Below are 16171 nucleotides of genomic sequence, written 5' to 3'. Positions count from 1 at the left end.
AGAGTATCGAGATGAAGTACAGACCAAAGCACACAACGTCCAGTTACAACCGCCCAAGAAGTCGAGCAATACGGTCCGAATTCCAAGATCGCACATACACAACACACCGCCGTTTTTCGTCTTCGCATTCAGCAGGCCCACGATTCGGTCTTACAATCACACCAACACTCTCGGTTCCTCCTTCACCAACTCCATCTACATCCGGCAGCACTTCGCCGATAAACCCTTTTCTCGATCCTCCTCCCAACGGTCTCCTTAGTCCCGACGTAAGCGCCACACTGGTGAAGCGGAGTTCGCTGGAATGGCAAGCCGAACGAGCCGCCTTCTTCGCTCCCACAACGCCGACATCTGTTCCAGCGTCTGGATCAGTGTCTCCTGCGCTAAGCTATACCGCAGAGAACGGTAACGAGACCTTTGAACTCAATCTCTCCGATATGGAGGCTTTGGAAGCTGGTACAGCACATTCTGGGTCTTCGACTCCTGGCAACAGAGGCAGCAGATTGGTCCGGAGGAGCAAGAGTTTTATTGACGAGGGTATCGGGATGATGGAAGGTGTTGTTGATGGCGTTGCTGCGACGATAGCGAGGTGGACGGATGATGACGGTGGGGATGACGCGTTGTTGTTGCCCGTTGCGCGAGGGAAGTGAACGAGTGCGCTGCAGTCTGGTTGTTATATGAATGAAAGAAAACAAAATCCGAAGGCGATGTAGACTTCTCGATTCTTCTTGACTAGGCAGTTTGTACTTGCTTGATTAGTAGGTTGGGGTGAACATGCACTGGTTAATTGAAATGCACGATGTCGGTACTCGAGCAGCTGAACGGTGAGTCATGTAAAGGACGAATTTGAATTACAGCCGTGCGAGCGCGGTGTCTCGGAGCAAATGGTATCATCCAAGCAGGCCCCTCTCCTGGAACGCCAATAGTAATGCCTCGTATGCCCTCTCATAAATAGCTCAAATGTCAAAGTCCTTCCTAAGGATCTCTTGCACTTCGAGATCCATCTTCTTCTCAATCAAGTGGGCGGCCACGAGATTGCCGACCTTGCTGACGAGTTGCTCTCGGACGTCGTCAAGGTCTGGTGCTGTGTATGTTCCCTCATGTTGTTCCCTCTGTTTCCGCTCTCTCATGCTTTTGGGTACCAGGGCGGGGAAGGAGCCCACGAGTACTGCAAGCAGTATCTCAGTGTCGTGCCTCGTGCTCTCGTCGGCGAGCTTTTTAGAGAGGAAGTCATCGTTGTACATCTTAATGTTCGGTAGGATGAGTCCTCTCAGTGCGTCACCGGCGCCTAGGACGAGGAGCAACGCTTGTAGAGCGCCAAAGTGTGTTCCGACTGATTTGTCGGGATCCATAAACTGCTTCAGGCAGGTGCGTGCGATTCGTGCCTTGAGGCCTTGATTCGACGACGCGTGCTTCCGGCAAATGTCTTTGAGGAGGTGGGCTGCAAGCGTTCGCAGGTAGAATGCATCTTGGGTAGCGCGGTTGTGGTCGGGTATGGTTCCGTTCAGCGTCTCTGAAGAGGCGTTGGATGGCGCAGGGTTTGCTGGTCCTACCTTGCCGCCTGTGCAGCACGTCAGGATGGGCGGTACCATGTATGCCACGTAGGGATCGAGGTAGATGGCCTGGTTCTTCAACAGCGCCTCTGCGGCACGCATCATCTGTGTCAAGATGAACAGGTTCTTCATATTGTGTGTAACCTTCTCGGCTATGAAGCTAAGGAGGTAGGTCGTCAGCTGGTGAATGCCCGGCTCCGTCGAGATCGCAGCAAGTGCCGCGTTCTGCCATTCGATGTTCGTCTCGTCGATGAGGGCGCCCGACAGCTTGTTGAAAAGCTCTTGCGATTCTTTGGATAGCACATGTTTGACGAGCGGTTTGACGTTGACGTTGTCCAGGCCGTTAGCCGCGGCCAAGTGAGGATTCGCGTTGGGTCCCTTGGGCAAGAGATCGCCGGTGTTGGTGTTGGGGTTCTGAGGTATCGAAGGCTGGACCCCTTCGACAGCGAGCCAGTGTGCCGTGAAGGTGATTTCCCGTGGCACCTTGGGCAGTGGGGCATTGATGAGCTTCTCGAAATCGACCTCTTCGTCTTCGACATAGTACAAGGGCTGGCCGGGCCCCAGCGAAGCCTCACCGAAGCGCAGCGGTCGGGTAGACTCGTAGCCGTAGAGGGGCTCCACATTCAACACCTTGAGGGCATTGGATATATCCTGTGTGCTCAGCGTAGTCCGCTTCCCGTGTCGCATGAACTTGAGGGCCTCCTCTAGCACCTGTGCCAAGCGGAAGTCGACGTCGCGTGCCAGCTCTTCGACCACATTGTCGGCAAGTGAGGCGATGCCCACCGATTCGGCCACGTCGCGTACATTGTCGGGGTTCCAGACCGAAGACATGTTGGCGGGGCGCAGTGCGATGTGTGAGGGCTGGGGTGGAACTGGTGGGGCTGTCGGGTGCGGGCGCGCTGCGTCTAATGAAGCGGAAGGAGTGAAGACAGCCGATGGGCGGACGGAGAGGGTATCACCAGCCGGGTGACGCAGGGACGGACGATGTGATTGCTAGCCCTACGACCCAGTGAAGCACATGTCGGACGGGCGCATGCGACGGTAGTGGACAGCGCCGTGGAGCAGCCGAGACGGTCGCTTCTGGATTGGGAGCGCGTCTTGAATAGGCGATTCTAGGCGACTGGCGGGAGTGCGAGGCTGGGGGGGGGTTGGCGTAGAGTGAGTCTGCCTGAAAGGAAGTCGCGATGCTCCAGGGCTCGCGTTGGCCTTGGCGCGCTGTCACGTCCGAGCGCGCCGGCCTTGTTGTCTGTGACTCGTCTCACCCTCACCACTTACCTGTCCGAACTTCGCAGGCTTTCACACCGATTGACATCCTCGCCAAAGCTGCGTCTATCCATTTCAACAACTCTATATCATGACTGAAAAGTGAGGCTCGGTTGACTGGTCAGCCGTTTGCTTCACTTGAGTATAGACAAACATCGTCTCCTCATCACCTACTGATCGTCCCAAGTCCTAGCACGGGAATGCGTGCAGCTCGGCAAGCCAATCAAGGACTTTAGCAGCTGGGTGCGAGGCGTCTAGTCATGCCCACGAACGAATAGAAGTATTCGTGTATCCATCTTGACATCATGGCTTCGTAGACCGCCATTTCAGAATCCTACATTTGGAGGCAAAGCAATCTTCCCAGACACCTTGCACAAGGGGATGTGCGGCTGCGGAGCATCTTCCCCGCCGCCTACTTAGTTGCAAGCAGTACTCAACCCTGGTAGTCACACAATCGGTCGACTGTCGCTCGCCGTGCTCTCACCCGTCGACACGTTGTTTACCGCCGTTGAAGATGGCATCTTCTACACCCCAGATCAAGCTTTCTTCCGCCCGGGGAAGACTCTTATTCGCCGCTTGTACACCCGGTCTGCCAAACCAGCATCCCATTCCAGCATAACACTTTAGACTTAGTCCTTCCTGACGCCACCCGTCTATCCGCGCGGACGGGCCGCTGCGATTCTGATTGCCTTTGCCTGGCTTTTTGGGTCTGCCAACTAGACATACGCCCCTGTACGCCACTAGGTGACCTCTTATGGTGTTCATTGGGAGTGTAGGAAAACCTTGCCTCAGACTATTTAATATCGAGACTACGTTAGTGTTTTGTCCTCCAGAACAGTCTTCCACTCTTTCGCACATACAGCTCTTTGACTATCAATTTCCAATCCCGCGTCTGACCCATCAATATTACTGCTCTACGATCGATTTGTAACTACCACACGAACAGCATGGGCATCACTACGAGATCTTCAGTGGACAACGCCTCTGATCTGGTCAACGCACGCTCGGTTCATGCTCGATTGAGCTTATCAATGTCTACGCCGCCGCAGGACCGCTCAAGAGATGACCCACCGTCACCTCCACCCCAGCCCCCGCCCAGCCCAGCACACTGGAACCGTATTGTCCCGGTAAGTTCTACTGTGTATCGCATCGTATGATGTAGCTAACCCCACGCCAAGCTTGACCTTCTTGCACCACTAGAGATCTGAAATATGAGGAGACGAGTTGTCTCGGTGAGTACGAAACGCTCCCACAGACCTTTACCAAGTCTGACTTTACTGAGTAGAAGTAATATTGCTTTTCTTCCTAAAGCAGCCACCAGGTTACATTCGACCGCGGCATCGGCATGTTATTGTTTGATCCTCCCTTAGTGGTCTGGCCTTGCATGCCCTTGTATCCTGCCAAGTATCGCTCTTCCCATGCGACGAGCGCTGGACTTTCTTTCGAATGTATGTTAATAGGTCAAACAGTGGTCATGGTGGCGTTTGTATGTTCTTGTCAGTCGCTAAGCGCGAAGCTCTCAGAGCTGAGTTGCCGTCGTCGTCACACTCCGTGCGAGACGTTTCCTTTTAAATTGAAAAGCTTCACTTCCTCGATGCCATCGTTGTTGTTCCCCGATCAATTGTGCTGTACAACTTGCCAGAATGTTAAAAGAACCTTCAACTCCGCCTAACGACCAGTAGGTATTGCAAGCATTTACCATAAGCACTGAGAACTTGATCTAGCTCTACTGAATCTAGATCTGTACCATCTCAGATCCCGATAGCGATGCCCCATGATTGCTGATGGTGGTACCTTCCAGCTCGCTTGACCCGCTAGCGCGCACTAGTCGCGTCAGGGTTTTCGGCTTTTCCAGATTCGCAGAATCCAGGCCTGCGGCTCCACTCGACTTCAGCTGACAGTACGTATACGTATATCACATCCACGTACGTCAACAGTCAAAAATTAACTCAAAATACGGCTCCCTTCACCTGGCTAGGCAGGAATCCAGCCGAGGCACAAGACGTACTGGGCACTAAGCTTGACTGCAAAGCTCCTGTAAGACTTGGCGCGGGATCGACAGTCCCACTATCCGCCACCAGCGGCTACCCACCTAACAACACCTGCCACTAAACGGCTGAGGGGACAAACACTCTCTCACCACCCTGCTGCTGACCACAGCTTCTGACCGCCGCCTCTCCTTCCTTCTCGTGCAGACCACCCAGCATGGCTGCCGACAAGCAAGGTACCGAGGAGCAGATCCTCCAATGGTACTCCAACCTCTACAGCCGCCGGGTCGACCTGGTAGGCGACTTTGCAGGCAGTGAGCGCTTTCTCGTACACGGCGAATCACTTTTGCTTCAGTGCTTCGGCGACCCACACATCGATTTCGACCCTGGATATCAATTGCTGCACGCATCGTACGCCGTCGAGAAATTCCTACAGGGTCTCGTCTCTCGAGGCTGCAACTTCCACATTGCCTTCTTCGACGAACATCAAGATCTTTGCGTACCCCAGGATGCGTCGCCAGCCATAAGCGAGAAGTACCTGCTTGCACGAGCAGCTATCATCCGCCATCTCAAGGTCAACCTGCCAGATGCTGTCCCAGAGATTGAGATCAACACCTTCTCATCAGTATCATCCGATGGCTTCACGGAGTATCTGCGTGCTACAGACATTTACTTCGTCTTGTGTCATGACGGAGCTTCCTTCACTGACATCCGCAAGAAGTTGGTCCTACAGAAGGACCTTGATACCCCACAGGGTGAAAACAAGGATGTACAGGAGCGCCAACAAGAGTACAAGACATCTTTCCGCACATTCATATACAGTATGATGCAGCGAGGCTATAGTGCGGCGCTTGTGAACGGACTGGAGTGGGCCGATACCAAAGTCGTCACAACTGTTCTGGAGCACGCACGCTCTATGACGCTTGATGTTTCATCAGCAGTACGTTACTACTACAGCCTTTTCCCCTATAAATCTTGCATCTAGCTTTTTTTTCCCTGAACAGTTTCCCCTTTGATAGCTTCGTCTGCTAACAACTTTGTTCAGGAGCCCCATACAAACAAGAGATTGACCGATGTCGTTGATCTGTCGCACATGCGCGGCTTTCTGCAGACGATCAGGACTTCTTGCGATCAACTCCTAACTGAGCGCGAATACTTGACAGTACTGGTAGCTTCAAAGCTCGCAGCTTCGCATGCCGATCTGTCGGCTGTCTTATTGCAGCATGCAGCGTTGCTCTCGGAGCTTCCACTATCTGATCGTATCATCAAGCAGCGCGATATTCCGGATGACGTCAAATCTTTCATTTTGGACTTCTGCCACGAGGCGCGCAAGTTTATTGGTAGTCCTGCATGGGCTGAAGCCTTCAAAGGCCATCCGGACTGCGATTTGGCGGATCTTATCGACGGAAGACTTCTCGCACAGTGCGCGCGTAATCCCGCCACAGAGCCCAGCGAGCATCTCCAAACCCTGCTCAAGGCCACAGCAGCTCTGGACGTCCACGATCTCCCAGCTCAGCCAAAGTCCATTTCCACAACAAGCACGGACACTGCTGCGGCCCAGAACAGCGATGAAGAGACAACTACGTACAAAGTTTTGCCCTTCTCGAACGACGTTTTCGATCCTCATCTGGCGCCTATCAAACTAGATGTGTCAAAGTCAGGAGGCAAGGCAGACCCGACTACTGCTAACATCTTCCGCGAAGTTACGCATTGGCATAACCAGAGATCGTTGAATCAGAAAACAAAGGTCGTTGTCGAGAAAGATCCGAAGATAGCGAAGAAGGCTCTCCGCCGAAACCAGTTCTTCATGGCCGAGATGACTTCGTACGCCGCCAGTCTAACAAACGCCGTTGGCAAGGTACTAGATCCAGAGACCATCACTCTCGGCGACAAGTCGAAAGCAGGCCAAGCAAAATCTATGACACCGACTCAGACGATCGAGAACAAGCGACCGAAGCAATCATCTAGACAGAGCACTAAGAACATTAATGCATCAAAGGAGGCCATGCTTGCCAACATCGCCGCAGGCTCGAAGCGCAAAGATGAGGAGAACGCGAAACAATGGTACCAAGCCTGGACCGTCTCATGTGCGGGCCTTGAGAAGCAGGTCGACTTGGCTTCCAGATACAACAAAGCCAGGCAATACCTAGCCGACCGCAATGAGGCTCAGCGCCAGGTCATTGGTCCCGATGTGCGGATGTACATGCTGAACGTTCTCCTGGAGATGTGGGTGCGATTTTGCCGCGACGGCGCCAAAGAGAAGGGTCTTTATGTCGCTGCGCTTCTTTTCGATACTGCTCGGACTATTGGCAACTATGAGACTGTTACCAAGACGATTGCAAAGTGTCTGGCTCTAACGATTGAGCGCCTGAAGCTGCCCACGCTGCAAGTGCCCACAGAACAAGGCGATCGGAAGCTGCCGTTCAAGTTTGTAAGTCGTCTAATAGCTTCACAACCCGCAACCGCTAACAGAATCATAGGTTCTGGAAGAGACTGTTGTATCGGATCTAGCCTTGACCCTCTCTCCAGAGGAGTTTCAGCTTCTCCACTGCGGACCGTACTTTGACCGTACGATCGATTCGGCGCCGGATTCCCGTGTACCGTTCGAGCCAGATGCGTGGCAGCGACGCGTGCTGGACGAAATTGATGCTCGCCGCAGTCTGCTCGTTATTGCCCCAACTTCAGCGGGTAAGACATTCATCTCGTTTTACGCCATGAAGCAGGTTCTCGAGGCGAACAACGATGATGTTCTTGTATATGTTGCTCCCACCAAAGCTTTGGTCAACCAAATCGCCGCTGAAATCCAGGCACGATTCTCGAAGAACTACAAGTACAGCCAGTCTGTTTGGGGTATTCACACACGAGACTACCGGATCAACAACCCCACAGGATGTCAGATTCTTGTAACAGTTCCCCACATTCTCCAGATAATGCTGTTGGCCCCTAGCAACGCGAAGAGCTGGTCCGAACGAGTGAAGTGGATTATCTTCGATGAAGTCCACTGTATCGGCCAAGCCGAAGACGGTGTCGTCTGGGAACAGCTGTTACTCATGGCTCCCTGCCCCATCATCGCGCTCTCGGCAACCATTGGCAATGCAGAATCTTTCAATGACTGGCTATCCGCTAGTCAGAAAGCCGCTGGCAATGAATTGGTCATGGTACAACACCCACACAGATATTCTGACCTCCGAAAGTTTGTATACACGCCGCCCGCCAAACGCAACGCAGCTAGCTATCTGCCGCTCCCGAGCAACCGCTCATTTGCGCAGCTGGGATTGGACGAACATACAGACTTCGCTTTCCTGCATCCTGTAGCCAGCTTGATCAATCGCACGCGCGGACTGCCCAGCGACTTGTCCCTTGAAGCCCGAGACTGCCTTACCTTATGGCAGAGTATGACCAAGCACCAGACGGCCGAGTACCCGGTAGACAAGTCTCTGGATCCATCTTCAATACTCCCGACAGTCATCAAGAAGGCAGACATAATCAACTGGCAGGCTGGCCTCAAGAAGCTTCTTACTGCATGGATGGCCGATGACAAGTCGCCTTTTGCTGAAGTTCGGAAGGATCTCAGCAGCCCCATTTCTGGCTTGCAAGAGCATCAAGTCAGCGAGGACGCTGGAAACGACGCTGTAGACAACAAGGGACAACTCGATGAGTTGGGCATGGAAATCAGCCACGACATCTCTAGCATACTACCTTTGCTCGCTGATCTGCAGCAACAAGACGCGCTTCCGGGTATCATATTCAACTACGATCGTGCGATTTGCGAGAAGATGTGCCAAACGCTCATGAAGCAACTTGTCGATGCCGAAGTCGCCTGGAAGGAGACTAGCCCGAAATGGAAGATCAAGCTGCAGCAGTGGGAGGACTGGAAGAAGGAGGTACGTTTATCTCTTTGATCAATAACTGCACGTGTAAAACTAACTCTTTTCTAGGTTGCGAGACGAGAGAAGCAAGGCCTTCGCGGAGATGCCTCGAAGGGCATGACTAAACAGGACCAGATGAAAGAAGCCGCCAACGTCGAGGTCAGCACCTTTGCTTCGTTTGATCCGAACAAGCCTCTCGATGGATTCCACTTCGCGGATCACAAGAAGTTGTCACAAGAAGAATTTGCTGTACACGCGAAGGAGCTACGTTATCGTGGGGTCGATGAATGGCTTATCGACGGCCTCATGCGCGGTATCGGTGTCCATCACGCTGGTATGAACCGAAAGTACAGGTACTGCGTTGAGATGTTGTTCCGAAAGGGTTACCTTCGCGTTGTGATCGCAACAGGTACACTTGCTCTCGGTATCAACATGCCCTGTAAGACTGTCGTCTTCTCAGGCGACTCTGTCTTTTTGACGGCGCTCAACTTCCGTCAAGCCGCCGGTCGTGCAGGTCGTCGAGGTTTCGATATGCTTGGAAATGTCGTTTTCCACGGAGTGTCTCTCAGCAAGATCCACAAACTCATCAGCTCCCGGTTACCTGATCTCAACGGACATTTCCCCATCACGACAACACTGGTGCTCCGTTTGTTCACGTTGTTGAACTCATCCGAGAATGCGCCGTTCGCTGTCCGATGCGTCAACTCCCTGCTCTCACAGCCACGACTCTACCTTGGTGGCGAGGATGCGAAGATGACAGTCCTCCATCATCTGCGTTTCTCAATTGAGTACCTGCGGAGACAGCATCTTCTGGATGCGCAAGGTGTACCTTTGAACTTTGCAGGTGCTGTATCGCATCTGTACTTCACCGAGAACTCATCCTTTGCCTTCCACGCTCTGCTGAAGGATGGATACTTCCACGAGCTTTGCGCCAAGATCGACACAAACAAAGAGGTGGTATTACGCGAACTTATGCTCACTATGTCGCATTTGTTTGGCCGACGTCACTGTCGACAGGCGGACGAAGAATACGTACGAGAGATCGTGAAGAAGAGCCCATCGCTGGTGTTCCTGCCTTCAATGCCAGAGCACGCTGCGAATGTGTTGCGTCGCCACAACAAGACTACGCTCGACATTTTCACAGCTTACGTGCGCAGTTTCGTCGACCAACATGTTCAGGAGCCGGACAACACGCTCCCATTGACAGATGTCACCGTCGGTGCCGAAGCCTCTCCGAAATCAGAGAGCCAGAACGTGAAGGCACGCTCCAATTTTGTTGCTCTTTCGGGATACGATGACAAGTTCGAGTCCATCCACGATCTGTGCAGCACTAGCCGTTCCGGCGTTTTCCTTGAAGAGGCTGTCGTACCTCACGTTGGCCTCTACCCTGAGGATTCCGATCTCCCGCTGAACGCTTACCTTTATGACTTCTTCATGCACGGTGACGTCAACGCTCTGATCACGGCCAACAAGATTCGTCGTGGAGATGTATGGTTCGTACTGAACGACCTCAGTATGACGCTCGCCACGATTACTACAAGTTTGTCAAACTTCTTGGGTCTTGCAACAGAGTCCGATCTCGATTTCATCGACGTCCGAGGTGGTGGTGACGACGAGGAAGAGAACCGGGAAGACAAAATGCTACCGAGTGACACTGCGACAGAGGCCAGTTCAGCCACCACTGCTTCCACGAGCAAAGTCCCACCCAAGCAGGAACTGGCGTTCCAACCCAAGAAGAAGGCCAAGAAGAAGGTCGAAGAATCATGGGAGGATGAGATGGGGAGCTCTTCCAGCGAATCGGAAGTCGAAGAGAGCTGGGATGCCGATGACGATGATGAGAAGAAGGAACCGCCCGCTTGGGAGGAAGGCGAGGGCTTGTTGAATGTGCTGAAGGCGTTCAAGGCTCTGAAAGAAGACTTTGACACCAAGTTCAAGGCTATGTGGGCTTAAATGCATCAACGTATAGGCCTGTTTTACAGTGTCAATATCATAGACAATAGAGCCCATCACGAAGTAGATGTTCAACCAAAGAACTCCCATTATCGTATAGCTTCCTCAAGCCATGAATTCATACCATAACTCTCAACCCTCTTGTATCATGGCTGCGGTGGTACAAACTTGACTACGTTCCTCAGTAAATCTGTGCCCGTCTTCTCACAAGCTAATAGCAAGCTGTCTATCCCCGGAATGCGTTCCAGCTCATCTTGCGTCTGCGGTCTTACTCTTAAGATCAGGTCCAACGTGTGGTCTGTTATAATGGGTGGAGCCGTTGCGGATCGAGCGGGCAATTTTCGCGTTACCAGTTTACTGAAGGCTAGAAGCTTTGACCGAGCGATGCGCGATGCAGGTGGTAGCGGTGGGTTTTGTGCTGGGTCTGGCGCTGAGGCTGAAGAAGGGCCTTTGCTCACGACGTCGAGGGCATGGCTCAGGGACGGTTGCTGCGTAAACTTTGCTTTCGATTTAGAAGGTGTCGTTGTATCTAGTGGTCCTCCTTCCGATACCTTGCCAGCTAGTATGGTGCGAGGTGTGGTTATCGTCGGATTTTGTAACGATTCTCCCGCAGGCTGAGCGCCTTTTTCTGCGTCGGTCTTCACCGGACTCTCAGCGCGTTTGCGCTTGGTGCCGGCGCTTGTTCGCCGACGGCTGGGACTGCCAAAGTCTAGTGATGGGAGGGTATCGTCAGAGTCGTAAGGGGATGTACTGCCATGAGATTCATTGCCATGACCCACACCAAGTTTTGTCTCTGCCATAGTAAAAGATAGGCCGGTGTGTAGTTGAGGTGTCCGTGGGGGCGCTGTTTCGAAAGCGGGAGACGAGTCTCCAGAGCTATCATCTGCAACCTTGCGTTGCATCTTTGGGCGGCGAGGTGTATGCGGCAACTGGATTTCTGGTTCGGATGGCTTCACAGTCCCAGCTGGTTGCTTGATGCCGTTCGTGGCAAGAAAAAGTGAGATAACCTCGAGCCACTCGTTACCGTACTTTGTTTGCTGGATCTTTCCAATACCTTTTACAGCAAGCAAGCCCTCAGTATCGCAAGGCTGTGCGCGCGCGATGGCTTCTAGCAGAGTGTCGGATATGACGCGAGAAGGCTGTATCTTCCCAGTCTCTGCAAGGGATGCTCGCCGAACAGCTAACTCTTCGAACAATGCTTGTGAAATATGATCCAACGTTGACCCACTAGTGTTCGCAGGTGCAGTCTTCTTCGGTACGTTAGAGCTTGTTCTTGTTGTTCCACTCTTTGCAGGTTTGACACCAAAGAAGGCTTCTGTAGTGATGGTTGTACCGTCTCCGACGTCCAACAGTATCGGATCATCTCTCGATGCCTTGCCGCTTGGGTACTTCTCGGCATGAATCGGTAATGGTGGGGTAGGCCTCATGGCAAGTCTCTTCGCATTCATACATTTGTAAAGCATGAAGCCCGCGTACGCATCTCCAGCCGCGTAGTTGATCTGATCTTTCGACAGGGGCTTGCTCCAGTTACTTGTCCTCACGTCGCCCTTGTAAAGGGGCAGACCGAGCTGCTCCTCCACCTGATGTGCCAAACTCACCAGCTTGACCGACACCAACTCCGGCTTTGCAGGGCCGAACTTTACGAGGCGGTAGAGATGGCTGGATTCGACGGCACCTTTGGGCTTGAGCCCGAAGAAGCGATTCAATCTCGAAAAGTCCGCCTTCAGCACATTGACACCTACTTTGCCAATCTTGGGATCCTCAAGAATGCGTTTCAGTGTTGGCGCGATTATGTCTTCGCTCGTCTTTCCTGGATGCAGTCCGATGTGAAACAATGCAATCTTGTCTTCAGAAGCGAGTTGGATCAGTCCAATCTTGTTCTGCAAATCGTCTCTTTTCCAATCGTTCCACGGCCACTCCATGTCAAATCCAATGACAGGCTCTTCAAGGAACTGCTTCGCGTATATCTCGGATTGCGCTTTGTTCTTGCTGTACAAAACTTCGACTTCCTTGCCTTCCGGACCTCGGTAGAGGCGATGACTCCACCATTGTTTTGGTGCGGCTTGAGTAGATGAGAAACCATAGGACTGGAGTGACGAGGCTTTAGGCTTCTGTGGTTGTATGCAGTATGCGAGTGGCCAATGTGATTTCGGTGGTTTGGCGGGGTCTTTCGAAGCCACGACGGCGTGGCTGGAATTTGCCATTGATATTATGCCCTTCCAATAGAGATATCGTCCAGACCCAAGTCGCCGGCGAGTAATGATGGATAGCATAGGAGATACCTAGGAGGTATCCCTGATCGCGCGACATGCACGCAACGTGGCGATCGGCGCTAAGAGAAGCACAGACTGTCTTCAGCGCGCGCTCACGTGTGGCGCCCCTAGCGTGTTTTGCCAGACGCTCTTGCCCAGCAGTCCATGGCTACTCCCGGTTGGTCCCATCAATGCTACGTCAGACTTTTGTCTGGAACAGTTGTCGGAATCTGAAAGACGCCTATACTCGTCTCTTTGCTCCAGTTTCGGAGGTTGACACCTTGGCGAAACCCTGACAGGTCTGCAGACGTTCCCCACTGCGTCATTACGGCGGGGATGCAGACCGTGAACCGTTGCGAAATCCGCTACTTCAAACGGCTCTCACGACCTCCAGTCTCGATTTCGACCCCAGATATCTGTGCATCATCTTTTCATAAGTAGGCGCTATGTTCGGGGGCGCTTCGGAGACCCGGGCAGCGAGATATTGCCTGGACTCTGTCACGTAGCTGAATGAGGAAGGACTGACCACACAGCAGACATTTTCTTCAGCATTATCAATGCCTCCTACGTACGGCTTCTTGCGACACATGAGCGAATTGTCGAAAGGTATGATCCTGGATTTGCTTTAGGCATTGTGGGCGTGACGATTGCCAAGATGTGACAGCTAGGTCTTCACGCAGATGCGGTTTCATAGTCATATGGAACACTCTACGTAAGCACGTCACCTACTATCGGCGCTAGATGCACTGCGACAGACTATGCCACGGCTTCAGCGAATATTCCTTGGGGCCGCGTACTTCGATAATGACGGTATATGTAGGCTGGTAGCCTCATTTCGGGCCGCCTCCAAAAAACCACTTTTATTCCATCCTGTGTGCAAAGTTCTCCACGCAATTGTTTATAAACGTATTTACTTTATGATGCATTTCATACCTTCAGTATTGGTCGCTGGATTAGTGGGTCTTGCGCAGGCGCAAGTACCCTCAGGTTTTACGCCTCAGGCTACCACCAAGCTTGAAGTTATCTTCAATTCGACCATGGTCAACACAGCCGGGCAGCAATTAGCAAAAGCCTGTAAGTCTCCAGATATTCCAACTCAAATTGCAATCCTGACCTGTCTAGCTGCCGCGACACAACCACAACTTGCATTGTCCAGCGCCATGATAGACGCAAGCCAAACATACATGTTTGTGATGCTCGATCTCGATGTTCCACCAGCGGACGGCAGCACAGAACGCCGCACACTACTACACTGCATGAACACGGGATTCAAAGCAACAAAACAACAACTCATGGGCGCCGCCACTCTGCTCGCATCATCGGAAAAGGGTCCCGCCCCATACATCCCTCCAGGCCCTCCAGCGACCGACACAGTCGCGCATCGATACGTCGAACTGCTCTTCCCGCAACCTGCCAGTCTGAACATTCAGGCATCAGCATTTGCTGGCGTACAAGATAGGATAGGCTTTGACATCCAATCGTTCATGTCGCAGAACGGTGTGAGTGCGCCGCTCGCGGCAAACTTCTTCCGTGTTGACGGAAGGATAAGTGCAACGGCTAGTGGGACTGGATCAGCGACAGTAGCGTCGGGCGCTGCTGCTACCCCCACGGGAACACCACAGCCTTTTACGGGTGCAGCTGGCGAGATCAGCGTACCGTATGGGACGGCTGGTTTGCTTAGCGGTGTAGCTCTTTTCGCGGTGCTCGTATTGTAGTTCACTATGTATCTTGAACGAATGTTACGATGTTACGAACTCGATCTGGAAGCCGAAATCATTTCTAAACGTAAGACTGGTGATCAAAAAGCATCACAGCCACGCATACAATTATGCTTCGAGTTCTATATGCACTGCTCTAGTTCATCGCCTTATCAGTGTCCACGATACTGTAGTACTTGCTACTGCTTTTAACGCGCATGCCCTTGCCGTACTTGATCATTACGAGAAACACTGCCGATGCAGCCATTCCGACGAAGGCTGCGGATATGAAACAGTTCTGGTAGCCCAAGTCGGTCAGCCACGGCGTAATGCTACGTTTCGTTAGCAAGTCATTCTGTAAAAGCTTTGAGGAACTCACCCGTAGCTGATTGCAAACGACATGGTGTTGCGAATCAAGATAACCGTCACGATCGCATCGCCACTTATGTCGTGGTAGCTATCGATCATGTAGTTTACGCTGATGGTGACGCCGACTGATGAAGTAAAAGCGACACAACCCATGGCAAAGACGAGTCCGAACCAGTGTACGCCATGTGCAGCACCAACACCCCAGAGTATCAAGAATGCCGGGACCATCACCAAGCATACTGCAAATGGCCATAACCGATGTTCAGCCTCCATGACGCCGTTGTTCCGGCGTGCTAGTTTGATGGTCAACCAGTCGCTGAATCGTCCTGAGAACAGTGCTCCGGCAATCACTCCAATGCAGCAAGACACGTAACTGAGACCGACCATGGAAGGCTTGAAGTTGTACCCTGGGCCGCCGAGGATGATTGAGGCAGTGGCGTTCAAGACATTGAACCAAATGAGGTAAGAACCGTAGCTGAACCCTGCGTAAAAGATGACGGGCCAGCTCAGGTACATGAGGCTACGTTTTGCGCGCTCGAAGACGTTTGATCCCGGGGACGGTTGCCAGATTGATAGCTTTTGCGTGAAAGTCTTTGTTGATACTCGCATATCATCGCTCGCAGTGGATTGCGAAGTCGTCCTGTCGGCTTTCTCTTGATCAACGACCTTGGATGAGTTTCTCTGCGGAGGCTCAGCTGTAACGGCGACTCCCTCAATCTTTCTTGTATAGTTGGTCTCCTCCATGAATAGGAACATGAAGATCAGCGAGACGGTCAAGAAGATTGCCGGCCAATAAAAGACCCACTGCCACCCTTGGCCTTCAGCAATGAAGCCAGAGATGATGGGAGCAAAGTAGTTGCTACCGGCCAATGAGAATGCGTAGAACCCCATGTATTTCCCACGCTGATGGGTGAAGTAGACATCAGTTACGGAGATTTCAGGTAGAGCTTCCACTGGTGCGACAAAGAAGCCCATGACGATACATCGAGCTATCCACTCGCCATTGCTTTTGACGTACGCACTTCCAAGGTCAGTACGAGAGTATGTCACTGTAAAGCATCCACACTCACCTCCAGATACTACATCCAATGGCACCGACGACCGATATGAGGAAGGTAAGACGTTTGCCGTATCGTAGTGCGAAAGGTTGCCAAAAGAGAAGACCCCAACCGAGGAATAGAAACATATATCCAGTGCCCTCGTTCAGCGTTGACACAGATACGCCCGAGGCTT

General features: G+C 52.5%; 5 protein-coding genes across 5 annotated transcripts; 2 read left to right on the top strand and 3 right to left on the bottom strand.

Moving 5' to 3' along the window:
- Window positions 1-953: 953 nt before the first annotated feature.
- J4E86_000535 (uncharacterized protein) lies at window positions 954-2381 on the bottom strand (the record flags this gene model as incomplete). Its single annotated transcript, XM_051441109.1, has 1 exon — window positions 954-2381. The coding sequence occupies one exon, from the start codon at window positions 2379-2381 to the stop codon at window positions 954-956; it is 1428 nt and encodes a 475-aa protein (XP_051307280.1).
- Window positions 2382-5018: 2637 nt separating this feature from the next.
- J4E86_000534 (uncharacterized protein) lies at window positions 5019-10620 on the top strand (the record flags this gene model as incomplete). The annotated part of the gene is made up of 4 exons (XM_051441108.1): window positions 5019-5741; window positions 5847-7232; window positions 7282-8685; window positions 8740-10620. 4 exons carry the CDS (start codon window positions 5019-5021, stop codon window positions 10618-10620), a joined length of 5394 nt encoding a protein of 1797 aa, XP_051307279.1.
- Window positions 10621-10766: 146 nt separating this feature from the next.
- Window positions 10767-12824, bottom strand: J4E86_000533 (uncharacterized protein; the record flags this gene model as incomplete). Its single annotated transcript, XM_051441107.1, has 1 exon — window positions 10767-12824. The coding sequence occupies one exon, from the start codon at window positions 12822-12824 to the stop codon at window positions 10767-10769; it is 2058 nt and encodes a 685-aa protein (XP_051307278.1).
- Window positions 12825-13789: 965 nt separating this feature from the next.
- Window positions 13790-14587, top strand: J4E86_000532 (uncharacterized protein; the record flags this gene model as incomplete). Its single annotated transcript, XM_051441106.1, has 2 exons — window positions 13790-13946; window positions 13995-14587. The coding sequence occupies 2 exons, from the start codon at window positions 13790-13792 to the stop codon at window positions 14585-14587; spliced, it is 750 nt and encodes a 249-aa protein (XP_051307277.1).
- Window positions 14588-14726: 139 nt separating this feature from the next.
- Window positions 14727-15913, bottom strand: J4E86_000531 (uncharacterized protein; the record flags this gene model as incomplete). The annotated part of the gene is made up of 2 exons (XM_051441105.1): window positions 14727-14901; window positions 14949-15913. 2 exons carry the CDS (start codon window positions 15911-15913, stop codon window positions 14727-14729), a joined length of 1140 nt encoding a protein of 379 aa, XP_051307276.1.
- Window positions 15914-16171: the final 258 nt, after the last annotated feature.

The sequence above is a fragment of the Alternaria arbusti genome (genome assembly GCF_024043155.1).
Source record: "Alternaria arbusti strain BMP 1465 chromosome Unknown scaffold_1, whole genome shotgun sequence".
NCBI lineage: Eukaryota > Fungi > Ascomycota > Dothideomycetes > Pleosporales > Pleosporaceae > Alternaria > Alternaria arbusti.
This window is presented reverse-complemented; position numbering and strand designations above follow the sequence as displayed.